Source organism: Eretmochelys imbricata, chromosome 4 (assembly GCF_965152235.1).
Source record: "Eretmochelys imbricata isolate rEreImb1 chromosome 4, rEreImb1.hap1, whole genome shotgun sequence".
NCBI lineage: Eukaryota > Metazoa > Chordata > Testudines > Cheloniidae > Eretmochelys > Eretmochelys imbricata.
Window position 1 is genome coordinate 95,067,710 of NC_135575.1, and position 23,946 is coordinate 95,091,655.

General features: G+C 44.9%; 3 protein-coding genes across 9 annotated transcripts in view; 1 reads left to right on the forward strand and 2 right to left on the reverse strand.

Annotated features, from left to right (window-relative positions):
- Positions 1-2,820: 2,820 nt before the first annotated feature.
- ZAR1 (zygote arrest 1) lies at positions 2,821-4,907 on the reverse strand. Its single transcript, XM_077815677.1, has 4 exons — positions 3,863-4,907; positions 3,568-3,660; positions 3,415-3,489; positions 2,821-3,097 (listed from the first exon to the last, which is right to left on the reverse strand). Exons 1-4 carry the CDS (start codon positions 4,664-4,666, stop codon positions 2,954-2,956), a joined length of 1,116 nt encoding a protein of 371 aa, XP_077671803.1. The 5' UTR covers positions 4,667-4,907; the 3' UTR covers positions 2,821-2,953.
- The window catches only part of LOC144264188 (uncharacterized), a 67,351-nt gene continuing 47,466 nt past the window's right edge, over positions 4,062-23,946 (forward strand). For 5 of the 7 annotated variants that reach the window (XR_013345981.1, XR_013345980.1, XR_013345979.1 and 2 more), the window contains exon 1: positions 4,067-4,199. The gene's annotated coding sequence lies outside the window, so the exon portion shown is untranslated. Of the gene's footprint in view, positions 4,200-23,946 lie in introns of all 7 variants that reach the window. The other 2 variants (XR_013345982.1, XM_077815680.1) reach the window with 2 other exon arrangements.
- SLC10A4 (solute carrier family 10 member 4) lies at positions 5,574-11,242 on the reverse strand. The gene is made up of 3 exons (XM_077815676.1): positions 10,665-11,242; positions 8,969-9,179; positions 5,574-6,623 (listed from the first exon to the last, which is right to left on the reverse strand). The coding sequence occupies exons 1-3, from the start codon at positions 11,108-11,110 to the stop codon at positions 6,108-6,110; spliced, it is 1,173 nt and encodes a 390-aa protein (XP_077671802.1). The 5' UTR covers positions 11,111-11,242; the 3' UTR covers positions 5,574-6,107.

The window sequence follows — 23,946 nt, forward strand, 5'->3', positions numbered from 1 at the left end:
CCACCCCCCCAGAAAATGGGCTTGATCAGCCATTCCTTATCTACACTAATACAATAGCATCAAGCCCCAAGCATAGAGTTGGGGCTTCAGCTCCATCCATCCCATCAGAGGAATCAATTTGGCAATGTATAGGTCTATGAACCTCAACAACTTAATCTGTCATTTTTCAGATACCACTTCAGATTGCTCCAGGATTAGGATTGCTGGTCTGTTTTGGTTTTGTGCATTAGGACCCAGCAAAATAATTCAACATCCTAAATTTATAAATAGGTTTCCACAAAAAGTGGCCCTTGTGTTCTGTGATAGACTCCAGGATTAAATATTAAAAATCCCAGAACTCATATGTGGAAAATACCCCACATACTCACAGGCAGTAAAGTTGCCTACATTTTCCAAAATTACACAGTTGGGCAGAAATGGATAATAGGAAGAGGCAAAACAAATTACATTTATGCTAGGAACAAATCTGTGTTAAAGTACTGAATCTGGGTTACTGCAACTAGGTCAGAAGGGCATATTAAAAGCTAGTTGGTCACCACTGTGACTCTAGCTGTAACATTTAACTGCACACCTAGAAACAAGTTTGTGAAGGGGGGAAAAGAAAAAAAAGGGTGGATGTAGAATGTAATCCTACAAGCTGCAGAATACAAACTTATTAAAAGGATGAACATTCTGCAAACAAAATATCAAGGAGTAATGCGTGTACATTTATCTTTTGAAATCAGACAATCCATGTCTGGTTTTACAAACTGATTATCCTTACTTCTGTTAAAGGCTGTGTTTCTATCCAACTGCTTTAAATGGTATTTTATATGGCAAATGTTTAATAAAGGTTCCCATTAATAGATGTAGACTAGAATTCTGTACATAACTTTAGAAGAAATTCTTATCTCCTGTCTATCTTTACTGTAAAAAAAAAAAAAAATAGGTTTGCATCCTTATGTAGTATGCCCTTTCCCATCTTCACTGAGAAAAGCCAGAGTGACAGATTTAATGGATTTTCACTAAAAATATGTGAAAAACCTCATAGTAACTGCCTGCAGAAGGCCATACATTATTAGGTATAGACATACTAAGTTTGATTCATAATAAATAAAAATAAAAAGAACACTTATTTAAGGAAGGTCTTCTGTCTTTCCAAAAGTGTCAGTGCTTTTTAAAAAACATTGGAGGTTTTTCAAGTCTTCAGTATATAGTACCACTGTTGCTCTAGGAATCGGAGAAGCTTGATGAAATAGTGGAAGGAGGTAGTGGAGAAGATACATACTATAGTTTTCACCCAATTGCTTATAAGCTACATTCCAGACATCAAACTGTCATTAGAGGTAAATATTGAGAGTAGTCTTTTAAGTAGACACCACCTTTGATAAGAAATTGGTGTTTACTAATAAATGAGTAACTTTCCCCAATAAGTGCTGGTTCCAACAAGACGGTCAACATAGCTTATAGCAGCAATGGCCTCAGGCCAGTACTGTGCTATTGTGGGGTTAGGAAGACAGCAATTCCCTGGTTCTACTTACTCCTACTGTTATACTGTGGTTCCAGTTCATGGCTGTGCCATTGTGACAAAAATGCCACAACTCATATACCTTAAGGACTTTCTTCACAGTTAGAAGGGGAGGCTCACATGCAAGCAGGCATAAGCCAAGTACTGTGGATATCTGGTAGAGTTTAATAGGCACCTCTGGAAGTTAGACAGCCCTACTTTACGTTTTCCATCTTAGGATAGTGGCTGTGGGTCAATAAGAAAGATTTGTTTAAAATGATGTAACAGTTTCCTCTAAGAGCAACTTCCTTCTGAAATTGCTACAATATACACCCCTCCCCCATTTTATTTATCAATTCACAGAGAAGGCTGGTTATTAGCAATGTGTTATCTTTAAAGGAGAGTTTCACAGAAAATTTACACATTACTGACTCTTGGTAACAAGCTTTTGTCTACACAATTTGAAAAATACACATAGAGAAAATTAACAGTCACTATCAGATTAGCTAATAAAGCAGCTAGAACAGAAGCAAGCTATTTCACTGTAGGCTCCAAAGTGAGAAATGCAGCCATTACAGTTATCAATAGCCACACTGATCTGTATCAATTAGAAGTGATCTATACACATTAAAAAAAGACACTGAAAATCTTTACCTGATCTATTAGCAACAGCCATTTAATTTGACCTTCTCCCCTTCATAGCTATGCACACCTGGAATACATGCCCCTTTTAGGTTGGGGGGTTTCCTTAACGATAGTGCTATAACAGCCCCAGATTAGTAGTAGCTAGTTTAATTGTAAAAATGGCTACTTGTCTTCATGAAACATAATTCTAGGCTTGAGCTGATCTGACTAGCCCTCTGCCTATTTAAGAATTACTAACTTTCAGGTATTAGAAGTGATTGGTAGATATGCAACTTTCTTCCTGTGTATGTACTCTTACACTAGTTAGTGACTGTAGAACATTTAGTTAAATTGCGATCAGACATTAGTGTTTGCCTGTATTGTGGAAGGATGCTATTGGATTTTCATTCTTGTGTTAAATGAGGTGGATGCTCTACATAGAGCGATAGAGGTAGAGTTTACCAGTAATCTGTTTGAGACTCAACTGCTTAAGTTGCTCCCCAGAGAAGTCTTCCTGAAGCATAGGAGGTCACTAGGAAAGCATGTCTACCTCCTCCAGAAACTGCTAGGTGTGTCATCATAACAATAAGTCATACAAGGAAGAGTAGTTCTGTGGCTGACAGAATGATAGTGCCTTCTCCCCCATTCCTAATGGGGAACGTTGCAGCTTCCATACTCATAAATAAGGTAGACATGAGCATGCCTTATCAGTTATAACAGTGCTTCGCCATACCTTTATTTGTAGGTTTGCCCAGGTACACCCCACCATATTATATATTCTTTCAAAAGAAAAACTGCTTTGATTGCAATTTTACACCAGGATCCTTTAAACTAGTATCCCAGTCAAATAATATATTTGAAACTAAATGTACTATCACAGGAAAGACGTTTGCCTTTGCATCTCCCACAGAGATCTTGACGATGGGGTCTCTTGGGGTCCACATGGCGCACTTTCACGGGGCAGGTGCATCTGGTCTGCTTACAGCTCTAGAAAAGAAGCAAGGATGTTGGAGGAGAAAATACCTGAACTGCAGCGATACAGGGGAGGCAGGAGATCTGCAAGCTTAGGGGAGGACACGGTATTAACGGCAGTAGTTTAGATTATAGGCTGCTCAGTGCAGGGAGGAGTGAGGCTGCGGACAAAGCTCCAGCACACTTGGGGTGCTAGAGCACAGCTGGAGTTCCCAGGCTTACTGGAAAGAACAGTGGGGAAGGCCCCGCCAAACCCCCTCCCTGAGTTAAGCCAGGTTACAGGGCTCCCCAGTGCGCTAACTGTAGCGAGGCCCTGAGGGGGCTGTGCTCACCTGGCAAGTGATGTCCTCCACGCGGTAGGGGTTGTAGGATTTCTGACACGTCCGGCAGAACTGCCGGAAGTAAACCTGGAGGAAGGGGAAAGGCGGGTCAGTGGCGGTAGAGCCCGGGGGGCAGAGGGGCAGCCCCGGGGGCACCAGGCCTACCTTGTTGGTGCCCTGCACACACCACACGTAGGCGCTCTCCCAGCGGATGTTGCAGTCCTTGCAGTGGTAGTAGCCGTACTTCTGCTCCAGAAACTAGGGGGAACAAGGGTGACTCAGCCACGGGCAGGGAGCCAGCTCCCCGCCAGGCCAGGCCAGCCCAGCTCCCGCACCCTGCTGGCCGCAGTGCGAGGAGTGACCCCGCCGCAGGGAGTCGCGGCGGCCCCAGGGCCAGTCACCTGAGGCCCCGCCCCCGGGCTTCCCGCCACCCGCGGTGACCCGACCCGCCGGCCCTCACCTGGAAGCGCAGGCGGGTCTTGCCCTGCTCGGGCTCCTGAGGGGCTGCGGCCTGGGGCTGCCCCGCCGGGCGCTCGGGGGCCTCCTGCTGGCCTTCCTGCGGCGGGGCAGCTGCCGCCGCCGCCGCCCCCTCCTCCGCTACCTCCTGCTGCGGAGGCTGCTGCTGGGGCGGCCGCGGCTCCTGCGGCTCCGCGCTGCTCCCTGGGGGCTGCTCCCAGCTGGCCCGCACGGCGGCCGCCTCCGTGCGCTGCTGCTCCTCTTCCTCGGCCGCCGCCGCCTCCTCCGGCTCCTCCTCGGCCGCCTCCTGCCCCGCTTCCTCGGGCTCCTCCAGGAAGGTGGTGAGTCTGCGGGACGCCATGGGCGAGTAGACGGCGATGGTCCTGGGGAAGCGGACGGGCCGGCCGCTGGTGGTGGCGGAGCTGCCCTGCTCCTGCTCGCGGGGCCGCAGCGGGGGCAGCCCGGGGGCCAGCCGCCGCCGCAGCAGCAGGGTGCGGGGCCCCAGCGAGCACTGCACCGAGGCGTCCTGCCGCGGGTTCACCTGCACCCCCACCTCCTTGGTGTTGGCCTTGCGGAGCCGCGGCGTCAGGCTGGGGTTCACCTGGGACAGGATCGCCTTCAGCTGCGCCCGCTGGTAGTTATCGAAGTACTCGGCCGCGGCCGCCGCCGCCGTGTCCCCATAGCCCGAGAAGTAGGTGCCCCGCTGCCGCCAGGCGCCCGGGGGCCCTTTGCCCTTGGGCGGCTGGTAGCGATAGGAGTAGGGGGTGTAGGCTGAGTACAGGTAACTATCCATGGCCTCGTCCGCCATGGCGTCTGCCCCGGCAGCTGGGCTCGCGGGGGCCGCTTTAAATACCCCGCGCTGGGGAGGGGCAGGCTCAGCTGCACGTCCCGTCCCCCCACCGCCACCTGAGCGGGGCTGTTTCCATTGGCGGAGGGGCAATGAACCGCCTCGCCGCGGATTCCCTGGAAGCCCGCGGGGAAAGCAGGTGGATGGGAAGAGCCGGCTAAGCCCGGGGTCCAAGGAACATAGCGGAGGTGAGAGCCAGGGAGGGGAGCCAGCGGGGAGCCTCAGGTGACAAGGCAACCAAGGCGGCGGGGACGCAGAGCTTCAGGCAGGTCTTTGAAGCAAGTAAACCCCTTATTGGTACAACCTCCTGGGTTCTCTCTGTCTATTAAATGTCCTGAGTCTCCCTTCCTCTTTCACTTGGTTTACAACTCTTGTATCTGCCCCCCGTATCACCGCCCTGTGGGGACCCTGGAGTCTGTGCAGCGTTCACCTGAGCTGAGGGGTTTAGCCGGAGGCTGTGCAGCGTTTTCTCTTGAGCAGACCCGGTACATTTGATTGATCGGTGATATTCCCCCGGGAGCACGCAAGAGGCTGTACGCCGCAGACAAAGAGTCATAGCGGGGTGTCTGTGAGAGAAACAACAGGCGGATGAATTCAGGGGCGCTGGAACCATTTGTATAGTGGGGGTGCTGACAGCCTTGAACCAAACTGTAAACCCTGCGTATGATGGAAACCACTTCAAGCCCAACCGTGCGGGAGCACCCCCAGTTCCAGCACCTATGGCTGAATCTGTAGAGGAGGAAGGAACGCGTGAATGCCTAGGCTGCTACTAAACATAAGAGCCAGGGACCAGGTAGTTTAAGAAGGGAGGATTTACCTTCCCTGCAGATAAATCGCTGCTAGATACATCTCCAGATAAACTAGACCGTTACTTGCACTTCCTTTTAATTTTTAGTTATCTTTGGAGGGATTTTAATTGGTGACTAATACAGCGTTAATTCATCTTTTCCACGCATTTATAATCAGAACAATCAACAGGATTTTTTTACAACTAATAGGATGCATGAAATTGAACAACACTTTACAAATATTATCTAATTTGCTCCTTTGTTCACACCATTGATACACAAATTAACCCTTTCCTACAAAATGCTTCGTTGGTTTCTGGTATCGGTCCCTGCCTTACTTAATTCACCAAAGAGCGTCTTCCTATGAAGATGTAGATGTATCTCGTTGCGTCACATTGATTTTTGTACATATAAGGCTATATGTTTGAGGAAATATTCGCAACTGGCACAATAATAAACGTATGGTCATCTTATACACTGGGAGTAGTTCGGTTGATTATGGAGGCTGGTCAGTACCCCAGCTGCCTGTTTTACTCGCTCCGAAAACATATTGCAAATACCATATACTATTAGTAATTCAAGCGTCCCCTTCTGTTGCTCTGACTGTTGTCCATCTAGAGTGCAGTTTGTGCAGTCTCCATCAGAATAGAATTGTGTTCCTCTGCAGTCACCGTGCCGTATGAGGTGTCTGCCATTTCCTCCTCTTTCAGTTTCTTGTAAGAAATATCTGTGTCTTCATCTTCATTTAGGGGATCTTGTTTATAGGTATCTCTTCCGTACATCTTGTACACTAACACAAAAAGTCCTGCTTCTGCAGCCTGGAAAAGTGCATAAAGCAAGGGAAACATATACATACTTCCTATGAGATGTGGTGGAAAGGTTAGTTTTAGTATAGCCGTGCAGAGCTGGACATTTTGACATCCTGTTTCCAAAGACACTGTCCTCTTGCAATGAGGTGGCAGGTGAAATAAAGTAGCTAAGCCATATCCTGAGGCATAGCCTGCTAAGGGCATCAAGAGTGCTACTATGTAGACAGACGCAGGGATACTTGCCAGCAGCTCAGGTCCCAACATAGTGCCAGTCAGAATGAAAAGAAGCACCAAAGTCACTAAAAGGGACCACAAGGAAACCTAGCAATAATGAATAATCACAATCAGATATTTCAGAGAAAAAAGAAGGGAAAACTTACATTAGAGTTGTTTAAAAGCAAATTAATTACATACACAAATATTAAAATAGTATAACAAGGAAAGAATTTAAACTATATATTTGTTTTAAAAATCAGCACATTTTATTGCAGCTGTTACAGCGGAAGCTTTTCCTTATATGAATAGTGAACAGACAAAATGTGATTGAAGGACATTGAAAAGACCACTCTGCTTAATCCCAAATGCTCTTGAGTTTGTCATACCTTTAGCATTTCTAACATAGAGCTTCTTTTAAACTATCCACTGATGGACAGATTCTGCTATCCTTTCTTACCTTGGACCTGATCCAAAATTTCAGTGGGCTTTGAATCAGGCCCAAGGTGAATAAGGGTGGAAGAAATCAGTTTCTTAATTAGTTTTTAACAGTATAACTTGTCTGAGATACTTTCTCAGAAAGACAGTAACAATCTGTATTAATGTGTGTAAATTTTCATTTAAAAAAGAAAATGAAGCTAAGTCTTATTTTTGCTATAATACTTTAAAATATTACCTTAAAAGGGTAAATTGGATAAACTATTTAAAGAAATTTCATCTTGCCTAACAATGTGTATGTCAAGTTTAAACCTAAAGGAGATATAAACCATCCAAACTGACAGTTAAAAAGGATGGTACCAGTTCTGAGATAAGGTCTGATCCCATTGAATTAAATGGCAGTGATATAATTTACTTTAATTGATGCAAGATTGGGCCTAGAGTTTGGGTCTTTTTAGTTTAGTGTATTCTGTGCATGCTGCAGCCATTGTTTGATTTTTGCAGTATTGTGTGTGCTGAGTGCCTTTGCTTTACCTTTGAGCATGTTTTGCTTGAAAGTTTACCTTAAGTTTTAACTTCCATATTTTGTTTAACAGAAATATTCATTTCACAATTGTTGCTTTCAACATAAATATATGTTTAAAGACTTTTGTGATAGTACTTCAGTCAGGTAATTATGTTTAGTAGTTTCACTTTTCTATCCCCATGAATTCCCTTTCCTGAAACCTTTCTCTTCCCCTTCCTTGCAGGTAATGTTAGCTAAAGATAATAGGATTGTACATCTCTGTTGTTCAGTGAGACCTTTTTTTTTTCTGGTTGTCCTCATCCTTCCCTAAAACACTGGGTGAAATCCTGGTAGCTTTGTTTATTTTGTTGAACCTTCGAAATTATTTTCAAATAACATGCACATAAATGTACTTTAATGTTATTTTTCTTATTGACTGCCATACAAATTGCTTGTATGCTGAAGGTTTAGTTAGAAATATAGAAATTGGTGGTGCCACAATTGATGAAAAATGCTTATTGAAAATTTGTATATTTCCAAACAAAGAAATAACTTAGAAAACAATAACTGTTGTTATCTTTTTGTTTTAATTTTTCCAAATTAAGGTAGTTGTTCGTGTTACTATTTTTGTAAGGAATTTACTGATTTTATTGCATGTGGGACTGAAGCTACTAGTTTTAATGTGGATATAGTACCTGATTATATTTATAACATTATTTATTTAAAGCACATGCTTAGCAATGTTATCTGATAATTAGAAATATACTGAGCATTTCTTTTGTGATTTGATCTGCTCTTGTTGCATGGAAGAAATGGCATTGTCTACCTTACCTTTTATTTAATGTTACTGTAGGGAAATAGTGATTCATCCTTTGGTCTTTGTGAGGGAGCAATTTTGTTTTTTAACAAAACGTCAACTCTAATCCTGCCTATAACTGTTTTACAGAAATCAGTCACCCACCGGCAGTATTTTATTACTAGTTGACCACAATGGGCGCTTATACTTCCTCTTTGGAAAACAGAGAGAGAGAGAGAGATTATGTTTAGAATTCGAAACAAGTCCTGAGGGTTTACACGCGTTTATGTGATGAGCCTTAATCCTATGATTTGAGTGATATCAGTACAATACACGGAAGTGCTCAGTTTCTACACTGACATGCTGTCCTGATGAAAACAGATACCATGCAGGCTGCTCTTAATGCTGGCTCCTCTACTCTTTGGAGTACTCACGACGTAGGGCAATATTTATATGGGTTGGCAAGCTTGACCCGTCTCTTTATTGTAGATCTGTTAAATCTTCCCCCATGTGCATCTTTTCTTATCCTTTAACTAGACCATGTGCACTCTATATCCTAAAGCAGCAGCGCCTATGGTGCGGCTCCCAGAAGCAAAGCCCTTCCCCACACCCCTATGACCACCCTAGCGAGAAGGAGCTCCCAGAGGCCTGCTCTCGAGTGGTGCTCAGCGCCTCTGTGTATGTAGAAGCGGGACCCGGCGCAGCTGTTGTTACCTTGAGCAAGAGGTCGGCGACCCGTGTGTACTTGTAGCGGATGAAAACTCCTGCGCCGATGGGGAGCAAGGTGCTGCATAGGGTCAGACTCACGGCCCCCAGGGGCAACAGCTGCACCAGAGGCGTGTTGATCCAGGCGCGGCTGTATATCCACAGGCACAGAGGCATCAGCAGCAGGGCCAGCAGGGTGGATGAGGCGGTCATGATAATACTGCAGGAGGGAGGGGACAGAACAACAGGCGGCGGGTCAGCACGAGCCGCTCTTCCATCAGCTGCTGGGGTGGGGGGAACAGTACCTCCTCGGGCTCCAGTAAGAGCTGGCGGTACAAATCCATTTCGTGTAACGAGCCACAAACCTATTGTACAAAACCCTTCTCTAGGAGCTCGGACAAGAGTCGCCCAGGGCGCAAGTAGCTGTTTGATTGCAAGAATTTCCCTTCAGTTACCGAGCAGATTGGATATTGGCCAGAATATGGTATTTAGGAAGGGGAGGGGTATTGCCAGCTGTGTTTTTTGTGAAAAGAAAATTATATTTTTGCATGTAAAACCTGCATGCCGTGGCGTGTCTTGGAGCACAAACAGATAATAATCAGCACGGGTTGGGCTCCCCCCATCTCCCAAAGCCAGCGCGGGAGACAGCGCAAGAGCTCAACTTCTTTTTGTCCCCCCAAAATTCCCCTGATGAGATCCTGAAACCGGCTCCTCTGTCCCGGTACCCACAGGCTGCGCCCCGGAACAGGGGCACCAAAAGGCTGGCACAGACCTGATTATAAAATAGCAAATATTTCAAACAGCCGTAAACCGGAGAGTCCTCCCGCAGCACTCACCGTCCACACCCACCCGCACCCCGGCACAGCCACCCCCCCCGCACTGATACTGACCCCCGGCCCATCCACATTGCCCCTTCCTCCCACCCCCCCTCCCCGGCACATCCACCCCCCTGCACTGCTAGTGACCCCCGGCCCATCCACATTGCCCCTTCCTCCCACCCCCCCCTCCCCGGCACATCCACCCCCCCGCACTGCTAGTGACCCCCGGCCCATCCACATTGCCCCTTCCTCCCACCCCACCCCTCCCCGGCACATCCAGCCCCCCCGCACTGATACTGACCCCCCCAGCACATCCACATTGCCCCTTCCTCCCACCCCCCCCTCCCCGGCACATCCACCCCCCCGCACTGATACTGACCCCCGGCCCATCCACATTGCCCCTTCCTCCCCCCCACCCCTCCCCGGCACATCCACCCCCCCGCACTGCTAGTGACCCCCGGCCCATCCACATTGCCCCTTCCTCCCACCCCCCCCTCCCCGGCACATCCAGCCCCCCGCACTGATACTGACCCCCGGCCCATCCACATTGCCCCTTCCTCCCACCCCACCCCTCCCCGGCACATCCAGCCCCCCCGCACTGATACTGACCCCCCCAGCACATCCACATTGCCCCTTTCTCCCACCCCACCCCTCCCCGGCACATCCACCCCCCCGCACTGATACTGACCCCCGGCCCATCCACATTGCCCCTTCCTCCCACCCCCCCCCCACCGGCACACCGAGGCCCCCGGCTGCCGCCCTCTCACAGCGGGGTTCGGACCGCGTCCTGCGGGTCCTTTCCTCCGCCAAGGAGCGACGCCTGCCCCGCCGGGGAGGGAGATGAGCCGGGCGCGCCGCGGCGGCAGCGGCCCCGGCCGGCTGGGTACCTGAGGTTCATGTCTCCGTCGACCAGCAGGGACATGATGTTGGAGAGGTTCCCCCCGGGGCAGCAGCCGCACAGCAGCACGGCCACTGCCGCCACCTCGTCCAGGGCGAAGAGCAGCGCCAGCAGGAAGGCCAGCAGGGGCATGAGCAGAAACTGGCAGAGCAGCGCCAGCAGCACCCCCACCGGCCGCCGCAGCTGCCCCCCGAGCTGGCTCAGCTCCACGGTGCAGCCCAAGCCCAGCATGGTGGTGCACAGCGCCAGCCCCACGAACACGCTCAAACCCTGGTTCAGAGGGGTGTCCCAGAACGGGGGGCTGCCCCCCGGCCCCCTGCCTGCCTGCGGCACCCGGCTGGAGGGGCTGGGGCTGCCGCTGCTGCTGTTCTCGGGCTCCGGGGAGAGCGAAGCGAAGGGGGAAAGAGTCCCGTTCTCCACCCAGGAGCTGTCCATGGCTGTGCGCTGTGTGTGCGCGCCTGGCAGTCAGCAGCTGAGCATCTAGTCAGAAGCTGCCAGGTCCCTATCGCCTGCCCAAGCACTGGAGGAGCCGGGAGGCCCCACAAGGTGGGGACTGATAGGCAGTGAAGAGGCTGAGGAGACTGTCAGTCAGTCACTGGGCTGAAGCACGGGCACGTCTTAGCCTTCCTCAGATCCTTCCTCCCCACCCCCTAAACACCTCCACTTACAGCCAAGCACAACAGCCCTCATTCACACACACTGAATTAATCTGCCCTACACAATAGAGCACCTACAGCTAGACACGCTGCATCCAGTATACTCACACTACATTAGGTTCCCTCTGTCTCTTACACAAGAATGCTTGCTTTTTTGTATCCAGTGTGTCTTGTGTCTGCTTTATATAGGGTGCATTCAGTCACACACTTAACCCACAGGCATAGACAGACATCCTGTTAAGAAGCTACTCCAGGCAGGGCCCATGTCTTCCTTTGTGTCTGTCATGGTGCCATGCTCCATGTCAGCAGTCAACCAATAATAAAAAATGTTTTATTGCAGGTCTAGTGGAAAAACAAACACAAACCCCATGCTATGATTATTTTGTCTGGTAGTCTCTTGTGAAAGACCATAATGCTTGAAAAGAGAAGCAAGTGGTATCCACTGGGTCACCTTTGTCCACTATTTCTCCCCCCCCCCCCCAAAAGAAGTCTAACAAATATTTTCAACTGATAAAGGCTTGACAGGAGACTTTTGGAGGGATGGACTATGAGCAGACACATTTCAGTTTCACTCCAAGCATGCTCATGACAAAAACAACAACAGTCTACTGTTAAATATTAATATTAATATTATTTTCTGATTTTTGGTGGTTAATCTGGCTCAGCATCCTAAAGCAAAATGAGCTGATCATCACAGTGTCCTCCTAAGTGAGCAACGTCAGCTTTACCTTTGATACATTCAAGGAAGGTCCAAGGTCATTCCCACTAATGGAAAGAGTGTACTTGAGTAAAAGCTGTGGCATGGGTGAGGAATGATGAAAAGCTCTTTAGCCAGGTCAAATTAGAGCCACTTTCTGCTGATGCTGGGCTTCAATAATGAGCAAAGAACAAACTGTGTTTAACCAAGAAACTATGTGAATTAATTAATAGCAATAAATCACACGGTTTTCTGCTGCTGCATGGATCTAGATAGGGGTGATCACTCCCCCTCTTGCTTTCCAAACTGGAGCCTCACAATGTAATTTTCAGAATAACCCTGGAATCTATAGAGTAGAGATGAATACTATACAGATTTTATGATGTTATTCTTGATTTGCCTAGAGGAGAGACCCTTGCTAGACACTCCAAAAAATCTGTTAGTAAAAGTGGTCTATATGATATGCAAGTGACAGCGCACCAGCCAGAAGGTGACAGAGGCCTATCCTGTCCATTCCATTTAAGTGGATGAAGGTTTCTAAATGTAGTGGGTGAAATTCTGGGCCCACTGAAATCAATGGGAGTTTTGGCATCGATCTCGATGGGTATGTCTATACTGTAATAGAAGACCCATGGCACAGCCATGGCTGGCCCGGGTCAGCTGGTTCAGGCCAGTTGCAGGTCTTTAATTGCTGTGTAGACAAACCGAGTGGGGCCAGGATTTCATCAGTATGTGAGGATCTCTCTTACCCATCACTCAAGCAATGTATACAGGAAAAACCTAATTTTCCAAAGTTGTTCTAATTTACTGGTGTCAGATGGGTTTTAAAATGGTGTTTAAAAATTGCCACCTTTCTCATATCTTATTTTTTAATATTTATTCATTATTTTATGTTGTCTGTTTCTTTAAAAAACAGAATGCCATATTAAAAGACAAATAGGACTTGGGAGACAAGGACATGCAGGAAAGGAGAGAAGAGGAGCCTCTGTGGGTGGTCTGGGCTGTGGTGCTTCATGCTTTGTCGAGTGCCACGCAGGGCCTCAGGGATAAGGATTCTTCCGCTACACAAAAGGCTTGGACGTGCCACTGTCCATGCTTCATGTTGTGGTTCTCTGGTGGGACCAGCTGCCTCCCAGTTTGGCCTATCACATGAGGTGCCCTCTCCTTTGTTGCCTTTTGTTTTTAAATTTAGTGCACTACTGTGCTGTGCACTATGGGGTGTCTCAGATCACACCTCATAATGCATAACATGGTGGGGCACAAAATTCCAACACAAGAATGGATAGAGGGCAGCTAGAGCCAGGCCCCAAGCTACTTAAATCCCCACTGCCTGTGCCATCTGGTCCTAAGCTTCTCCAGCAATAGTCTTCACCTCCACCCACCCCAAGTCTGTGCATCTTAAATTCTCTTGGGCCCTGGGCCCCTTTCCACCCAGGATATTGTTCCACAGCTAGTTGGAATCTGTCCCTAGTCTGTCATTGAATGAGTCTTCCAGGACATCCAAGTCCTGGAGCCTCCTATGAAATTTCCTTAGAGTTCTGTCTGCCAGTCCAAAACTGTTAAAAGAGTACCTCCACAAAAATTGAAAACCCAAAGTAAAATGGGAGTCTAACTGAGCCTTACATTCCAAAATTTCAGATTGCACTACTTGTCTCAGTGGAGACATTCACTGCTCTTAAAGAAGCACACAGCTAGGCCTACAACAAACCCCTAATATTCCAGCAGACACTATTAGTGACCCAATAGAAGCAATAGAGTACCATCCATTTGTTAAATCCATAATTACCAAATTATGGGATAAATGTAAATGTTTTTCAAGTTTGGTATACCACCAGGGGACAAAGTAATGGATACAGTGTAGTAACTTGGCCATTCAGTAATACCATTGTGAATGGTTTTATTCTATTTTCTTTTCCTGGTCATTTAGTTGAAGATAGGATAGGGAGAGAGGATGAGTCGTATCATAGGTGTTAAACAGACAGCTACAACCTAGTCCAGACAATGATTTAATTTGTTGGTAAAACAAGGCAATATATGCTTTTAGATGGGACAACACTGAAGTGCAGTGTTTGGTTGGCCTTGAGAGCCAACAGAATTGTTTGAAACTAAATAATTTGCAAATCTACTTGTACTGAAAAATTTTTACAGAGTGTTTAGATAGCTCACAAATTTAGTATATACTGTGTCTTTCTCATTTTTACCCTTCACATTCTATCTATATACTCACACCACATTCTTTCCTCACTTATTATACCTCTATTCTTTTAGTAACCCATTATATAGTTTCTCTTCTGGCACCTATGAACAGAATATAAGTTACACAAAGAGCAAAAGCAGGCTGGTTATCAAGTAGGCAGTGAAGAGAGCAGAAGAGAACTGCCCTTCTTATCTATGAACATGACTCCTAAAACCAGGCATGTTCACAGAAAGATATTTTTGCATCAATTATAGTGCAATCCACTTACAGTGAACTTGGATATAATGACGACTCTGTTAACAGCGAAGAAGAATGAAAATCTCAAATTGTTTCAGTGCCTTACATTGTGTTGATTCCAGTTACTGAGAACTTCAGCTTATGGAAAAAACATGATGTAGCTGTAAGAGGGTTCTGGTGTATGTAACAAATAAACACAAGATAGTTCTTAAGTAGCTCCTATAAATTTTAAGAAATAAGATTCAAATTGAATTCTGGTTTAAACAGGAGCAGTACCATTGACTTCCATGTAGATAAACCGAGTTACTTAGGCCAGATCTGAATTTAACTTCTTGTGTTTTATTAATTCCCTATACAGTCAGCATTGGCACCGTATGTAGCAACTGAAAAGTATTCTTATACCTAGAAGGTACAGTAAGGCCTATCCAGCCTTTGTACTTTCTGTTTGGCGTAGTCTCTTTAAATTGCTTCAGGGTTTCATATTATGTTACCACAACAACTGTATTAGTATGTAAGCTAGATACATGAATTATCCATTTTCTTTCAAGGGAGAAAATGACACTGACTGACCTCTTTTACAGGGAGTGACAAATTGGTCATCCGACCCTAAAAAACATTGGTAAATGTTCTCTAAATGGATATGTGGTTTTTAAACCAATTCTTATAAACTGGAAAAAATCCAATTTGAAAATTGTGGGGCAAAATGGTGCCCTGGAAATACTTTCTTGTAAATTTAGTGTTATAAAGTAGGTGCAGTTTTTTATAAGTGGCACTGACCATGGGCAGCTGGTGAACCGGCCGTTGTGGGAGGTTAGCCCTGGCCCCTTCCCTTCTGCCCGAGGCCCTTCTGCTCCCCCTCCACTTCTGCCCCCCTCACCTGCAGGAGCCCAGAGCACTCCCTCCTGTGGCCCTGGCCCTACCCCGAGCCACCCGAGCGCCCCCAGCCCTGGAGCACTGGGCGGCAGTGCGGTCCCAGTGCCCCAGACCTCAGCCCCTGAGCACCGGGTGGGTGGGTGGGTGGCACAGCTGCAGCGCCCCCAGCCCCTGAGCAACCTCCAGCCCTGGAGCACCGGAGAGCCGAGTGGGGTGGTTCCAGCACCGCAAGTGGCAGCCAACCTGGACCACAGAGGAACTGCAGGAGGGGGTTCGGGGGTAGAGCATTGACAGGGCTATGCCAGGCTGTTTGGGGAGGCACAGCCTCCCCTGGCCTATGATACCTGTCAGCCATGGTACTGACTGCATTTTTCTTTAGTGAGGTTTGAATTCTATAGCAGAATGTAAATGACATAAATCCACTTTATAACACCATCCATGGTATTGAAATTTTTCAGGCATTAGGAAGTGTGTGTCTTTTCTTAATGTAACTTGAAACAAAGATACAGAGCCTTGCTAGCAGAGAAAGGAGAGCCTTTTAATGAAGGCTGAGTATACCACCAGAAACATGCTAAACAAGCTTTGCCAGTTACTCAGATATTAGCATATTGTATTAACAAGTGAGAGACCTGGGTGAAAGGGTCTTTGGGTCACTTGATTCTCACACTGGACCGTGAAAGCATCTTATGTGTTCCAGGAACAACACAAAATTTTGGTTGTTGCGCATATGCCACCAGGTTTCCACTTTACATTTAAATATGGACATTCTTGGAAATTGGGTTTTACCCCTGAGTTTTTTGACTTAACTTTTGTTCAACACCTGTCACATGGTTGTGGCAGGGCTTGGTTGTGGTGGCCGTCAGTGAGGTGTACACAGGAGAGTGTTGGCAAGAGGGGTTCTTAGGGTTTCTTACATCACCATAGTATCTAAACACTTAGTTACTATGATGACAAAAACTATAGAAAACCCTAAAATAGATAGCTGGAGAGGGGATGAGAAAGCAAAGGATGCCCACTTTCCCCTTACCACCTTTCTGCTATTTCAGCTTGAAAACTAGGACATGTTAAAGAGCATGTAGGTGAGAGAAAACTGTACTTTCCTAACTCTCTAGTCCCTTTTCAGTTTCCTCCAACTATCTAACCTCTTTATTGTATTTTCTGCCAGAATCTGCAGGTGGTGGGGAAGCTGAGCTGCTATAGGCTGTCAGCATTGACCACTCAGTAATTCTCTGACTCCATGTGGATCTGATGCGACATGTTAGAGTGGGCTGGTTTATAGTCTCATGCTGGAGGTTGGGAGAGAAGGTCTTGACAGGTGACAGGCCTGTGGGGGATGAGTCCTTGAGAGACATCTGCATTCTGTTAGCTTGTTGTCACTTTTACCTGTTCTGCTGGGGATGACTTCTTCAGGAGGTGGTGTTCTTTACAAACACTGGGACAAAACACAGTTGTCAGGCTGACATCACCAAGGGCTATGAAAACAGTCATTCCCAGTTTTCAGCCACACATGGTCAGTCTTCAGATATTTTAAGTTAATTTCTATTTAGTTCTAAATAGAAATAAAATTCAAAATCAAGACAATGTAAGAAATAGAATTGGAAGTCTTGCACCCTGAAAAACTATTTTTCATTCTATCCAAAAACTTTGGTAGGACTCTTAAACAAACATATTCCATAAGTGGGCATCACACTCATTAAAGATCCTACATGGGAAATATAATCTCATACACTTAAATTGGGTTTCTGCTAATTGCCCTTATCAACCAATAAACCCTCTTTTGTATGTAAACATCTCTTGTTCGCTTACTCTGTTTTGTTGGGACATATGCTTTTCTCTGCTATGTGGAGAGTACCAAAATGCACCAAAATTGGGGGTTGGGCTCTGAGAGTTTAAGGGACCTGGAGCCCAGTGGTGGGGAGGGAGATGAGCCGTAGAACCACTGTTCCCTATCACATGCTTCCCTGTTGTCTGGGCAGAATTCTGTTTGCTGTGAAAACTTGTCCACATGATGCTGGTTGCCAGACTAGCAGTAAATCCCCGTACACAGCTGCAAGCCACACCTGAGGTAGAGTTTTGCTTTATCTAGAAAGTGAGCTGTGCTGCCATAGGAAAGAGGAAGCCCAGTGTGCTATGCAGAGGCCCGGCCTCCTGTAGATATACTGAAATCTTCATTGTTAGGGGAATAAACATATTGGGACAAAACTCCATGAGTAGAAACCTACAGTTTCCAGTCCCCTTCATGGTAGAACCTGTGTAGAGATAGCATGTGTCCCATTATTATTTGTGGCTTTAGCCTATATTATCTTTTTGAGTATGAGATTACTCTTCTGGTTTACCGGAAGGCAGAATACAGTGTAGCAGAACACATGTTGCTGAAGGAAAACTGTTTTGGGTATTCTTTCATGATTGCCTCTGTAGCTGGTGGTGCTTTCCTTTCATGAATTATAAATCTATTTGATTCATGCCCCTCTCTCACAGACAGCAGTGTGAGAAGTGACTTTACTTTGCATTGCCATCTAGCCCAGTGTTTCTCAAACTTTTGTATTGGTGACCCCTTTCATACAGCAAACCTATGAGTGCGCCCCCCCCCCTAAATTAAAAACACTTTTTTTTATTTAACGCTTATAAATGCTGGAGGCAAAGCAGGATTTGGGGGTGGAGGCTGACAGCTCGCAACCCCCCATGTAATAACCTTGTGACCCCCTGAGAGGTCACTACCCCCAGTTTGAGAACCCCGATCTAGCCCAAACTGACAATGAATGGTGAACACAAAGTGTCAGTTATTATCAATTTGACGCTTTACAACTTGTGCATCAGACTCAAACAGCTAGAGTTTTAATTTGTTATTTTTGATGTAACGGAGCATATTCTGACCCTTAGGTACTTACAGAGGGTTAGCAATACTGAAGTCAAAGACGTTAATCTGGATTTACACTGATGTAGTTAAAATCAGAATCTAGCCCAGAATAACACAGAATAAGAATCTGTACTTGAAACAGGCTGAGGTACTAAAACCTGGAGCTGTGCCATTAAATAGCACAAATTATTCCTAAAATAGCCTCCTATTGCTCACATAAAACAGGTGCTGCTCAAATACATAGGAAGACATGGCCCCTGCCCCAAAGAGTGTACACTCTAAAAGGCAAAAACAGACAGAGAGTTGGGGAAAGAGATACAACAGAGAAGCAAAGTGATCAGGGTGATAAGGGACACATTCTTGGTTAATTCCATGCCTTTTCTCCTTAAATAACGTATCCGCAACTGTCCACCACTAAGCAAACTGGCTACATCTTAATTCCTCTCTCCCCCCAAACTTCTCTTCTTGCCCGTCTCCATTACTACTGTCAATTCCATAGTTCTCTGAGCCCAAAGGCTTCCAACCTATGCGTATTTTTTTTTAGTCCTCTTTCTTCTCCCCTTATATTGAGTCTGCAGTTTAATCCTGCTGGCTCTTCCTATATAAATCTAAAAAATCTGTCTGTTTTTCTTATCCCACCACCAATACCCTAATCCAGAGACCTAATTGCACATACAACCACTGGAGGGGGAAAGCAGGACACCAGTACACTATCCCAGTATTTTACTGTTAACATTTCTGCAACACAGCTTCAAAATATACATTCTTGCTACCTGCAACCCTTTTAATAGTTGCACTGCTGCCTGATTGTCTCCAGAACTGCGACCTTCTCCTTTCTGGAGTCCCATCTCGCCCTTCTTCAATTCATCCAAAATGCTGCTGCTACAGAAATCATCCACTTAGCTTGTTTTCCCAACCAACCCTAGCTCATCCTCAAATCCCTTTGTTGACTTCCCCTTGCCTCCATCCTCAAACTCAAGCTCCTTGTCCTCTCTTTCAAACTCACACAATCTGGCTTTCCCAAAACTCCTTCTCCTCTTCCCTTCCCTCTCTCACTGTGTCCAGGTGGCAAGAATGACCATCCCTTCATATTCTTCCCCCTCTCTCCTCTCCCAGGCTCACTTCAACATCATCTCTTTTCCTGAAACCCTCATCTCTTACCCAATCCACCATGCCTCTGTCCTCTTCTCCTTCAATTTCCTCTCACAAACTGCACCTCTTCCAACAGACCTATCTGACTCTGGTCTGTCCTTATTTCCCCCTACAGAGAAATGTCCTGATGTTCATAAGCTTTAGATACAATTTAATTATAAAGGTTGTGGGAGAAGGGGAAAACTTGAGACACAACTTGTATAACTAAAAAGGGTTTTAACGTCTCTGCTTAGCCACATTGTCCCTTCCTTTGTTTGTACATTGTCTATTTAGACTGTAAACTCTTTACGGCAGGGATCTTGCTGTCCTGCCTTGCTATACAGCACCTAGTATTCTGCTGGTGCCATACAAGTAATAAACAGTAGAAATAATAATTAATGCACATCCACTGCTCAGTGTTTTTCTTTACGATGAAGACCATTAATCAACAAATGAGAACATTGTGATCCAACTGCCAGTGTTCCAACATGTTATAATTTAGCCTCAGATGCTTAGAACTGCATAATCCTCCTTCCAAGTCTATAGCCAAATTCCCATTGAATTAATTGGGAGCAGCATTGAGCCTGTAGGATTTTAATGCCTTATGTTTCCACAACTTTAAAAAATGAAATAAAGAAGTATGTCAGGAATCAGCACAGGGTGAAAAAGCCTCTGCTCCAGGAAGTGAATCTATCTGGCTTCAGGGTGGGATATAGAATACTCCTACACTTTAGTTGCTAGATGACAAATGTTGAGACAGTTGTACCTTTAGCATTGTATTAACTGTTATTAGTAATATGTACTCAAAGGCTACATCAAGGATATTTTTCAGAAATTAAGAAGTAGCTTGGGGGAGTTAGGAATTCATGTTGCCCTTTAAAAAAAATCTCAGATGTTTGATGTTGGAGCTGTTTAAATCAACTTTAATAGAAATAACATCAGCTTTAAAACTATCTTCTCTGATAGCTTTTGATCTAATCCATAATCTAGAGCCGAGTTATCAACCGGATAAGGATGAAAATTCTTCATAAAATAAATGAGGTAATGAGCAATGCCTCTGTCAGTCCAGGAGAACCAAAAAAAATAGAGTTACATTCAGTCAGCCTCATCTCTCTTCACATCACTGCCTGCTTCTGAAGAAATGTTTCAGAGTAGTAGCCGTGTTAGTCTGTATCCGCAAAAAGAAAAGGAGGACTTGTGGCACCTTAGAGACTAACCAATTTATTTGAGCATAAGCTTTCGTGAGCTACAGCTCACTTCATCGGATGCATAAGGTGCAAAATACAGTGGGGAGATTTATATACACAGAGAACATGAAACAGTGGGTGTCACCATACACACTGTCAGGAGAGTGATCAGGTAAGGTGAGCTATTACCAGCAGGAGAGCGGGGGCGGGGGGGAATCTTTTGTAGTGATAATCAAGGTGGACCGTTTCCAGCAGTTGACAAGAACTTCTGAGGAACAGTGGGGGGTGGGGGGGAATAAACATGAGGAAATAATTTTACTTTGACCCATCCACTCGCAGTCTTTATTCAAGCCTAAGTTAATTGTATCCAGTCTGCAAATTAATTCCAATTCAGCAGTCTCTTGTTGGAGTCTGTTTTATTGTTGAAGAATTGCCACTTTTAGGTCTGTAATCGAGTCACCAAAGAGATTGAAGTGTTCTCCGATTGGTTTTTGAATATTATAATTCTTAACGTCTGATTTGTGTCCATTTATTCTTTTACGTAGAGACTGTCCAGTTTGGCCAATTTACATGGCAGCGCGGCATTGCTGGCACATGATGGCATATATCACATTGGTAGATGTGCAGACTGCAACAAGATACTGCTGAATTGGAATTAATTTGCAAACTGGATACAATTAACTTAGGCTTGAATAAAGACTGGGAGTGGATGGGTCATTACACAAAGTAAAACTATTTCCCCATGTTTATTCCCCCCCCGACCCCCTCCCCCCCGCTGTTCCTCTGACGTTCTTGTCAACTGCTGGAAATGGCCCACCTTGATCATCACTACAAAAGGTTCCCCCCCTCCCGGCTCTCCTGCTGGTAATAGCTCACCTTCCCTGATCACACTCCTTACAGTGTGTATGGTGACACCCATTGTTTCATGTTCTCTGTGTATATAAATCTCCCCACTGTATTTTGCACCTTATGCATCCGATGAAGTGAGCTGTAGCTCACGAAAGCTTATGCTCAAATAAATTGGTTAGTCTCTAAGGTGCCACAAATACTCCTTTTCTTTCTTCTGAAGAAATAAACTCAGTTTTAAAAGTCAGTCTGTTATCCAATACAGTATAAATATTTGGCATAATTCTCTTCATAATGAGTGTTACATGCAAATGAAAGAGGGACTTGACTGAGGCAACCTTTTTTCCAACAGACTGAACACCACTGTCTCTTTAGGAGAGGTATCAGTCCAAAGTATGCAGTAAGGTGGAAGGGTTGACTCCTTCATTCCTCCACCATACTAAATTTCTGTTGAAATTGAGGAGACATTTGGGTACGCCAGGAATCAAGGATGGGCCCAGAAAAAGGAAATGGCATGTGAATAGAGAAGACTGGGAAATTGAAACTCTTTCCTTTGACTGAAAAGGAGGAAAATTGTTGAGAGACAGAAGTGTATGTGTGTGATGGGGGGAAGGTTGCTATTTCTCTGAAGAACTGTTGTAAATACATAAGGCAGTCCAGGAATAAAAGAAGAAAAAGAATGGGAAATAAGTGAAAGGACCCAAGGAACAATATTTCTTTCTAAGGTTTCAGAGTAGCAGCCGTGTTAGTCTGTATTCGCAAAAAGAAAAGGAGGACTTGTGGCACCTTAGAGACTAACCAATTTATTTGAGCATAAACTTTCGTGAGCTACAGCTCACTTCATCAGATGCATTCAGTGGAGAATACAGTGAGGAGATTTATATACACACAGAACATGAAAAAACAGGTGTTTATCATGCACACTGTAAGGAGAGTGATCACTTAAGATGAGCTATTACCAGCAGGAGAGTGGGGGGGGCGGGGTGGAGGGGAGTGGAGAAAACCCTTTGTAGTGATAATGAAGGTGGGCCATTTATTTCTTTCTAAGGTATTAATATCCATAGGGAGAGGGGAAGAATCCATCTATCTAAATACAAGTAAATGAGTGAACTGAAAGGGCCTAAATTGAAATTAATGGCAGTTTAAAGGATAGACACATTCATGGATGTTGTAATCCTTTAAGAAACTATTTCAAATTATATTGAGGTAAATAAAGCTTTAACATATACCAGGACATGGGTACTAGTTCTGACCAAATCCCATTTATACAGTTATCGGCTGATAGTAAACCAAATTAATGTGTTAACTGCAATACATTATGGACTGACAGTACAGAAAACTCAGTGATAAATTTGAACAGGTGATGGTCCTTGAGAAGTTCTTTGGTCTCATACTGGCTTACTTTCATACCTTTAAAATCTGTGTTTGTTGTACTGCCAGAAAAGTGCCAAATCAGAGTAAGTGAGGCAAGGGTTATTTTGTCCAGTGGCCCAGCTTAAATTTAAAATATGTAGAAGTAGATTTAGTAGTAGTTGTAGCTGAATCTGTTTCATGATGTGGTATAATAATTTAACCCAGGAAATGAAAGAAGCCCCCTACAGAAAGTAACACCATCCCCTTCAACGAGAGGCTTTTTCTGCATTAAAGGAGATGATTGCTAATGGTGTTCCCTCATCAGGAAAATAAGTAAATATAACATTTGTCTGTGAATCCAATCTATATTTTATAGAGCCTCATTAATTAGGCTATTTAAAATATATTTTGTTGTTATTTATTTGTATTTTGATAACATCTAGGAATCCCAGTCATGGTCCAGGACCACATTGTGTAGGTGCTGTACGGACACAGTGCAAAAATATAGTCCCTGTCCCAATGACCTTAAAATCTAATTAAAAATCAGATAACATCAAATCAATGAATGAATTAACAAAATTTTAAAAAACCCTTCAAAATAGTCATGTCAGTACGTATTGTAAATGTTTTGCTAGGAAAAAAGTTTTCAAAAAATCTACCGTAGATGAGAAGAAGTAAATATGGAACTTGAACATCTTAAATAGATATATAGTGAATGCTTTAGAAGGTATTATCTTAATGACATAGTCTTAATAGACACTTGTATGTTTTATATAGACCTATTAAAATGTGATAAACCAGGATATTTCCAAATTGCCTAAACAATCCTCTTGATTTTGAATCTAAGATCAGAAAAGCTTTCCCATCACCAGAGTCAAGGAGAACATATTGTTTCTGAGTTTGTATACACTTAGTTTTACTAGAGGACTGAAACAGCAATATCCATTCTTCTTCAGGTGATGGTCCCTAGGTGTATTCCACACGTGGGTACATATGTGCATCATGCACCTGAGTCCAGAATTATTTCACAAGCAGTGTCCATTGGCCCACAAATGTACTGTTGCTCTCCTTATGCTCTGAACCGGGAGTATAAAGTGTGGTGTGGGCCGACGCCTCTCCAGTTCCTTCTTACTGCCACATGGTCTGAATCAGAATCTTCATTGTCCTCAGCTCCTTTCTACTGCATTATTGCTGTAAATATATTGTATGTGTTAGTTTTTAGTAGTTTTTAATATTT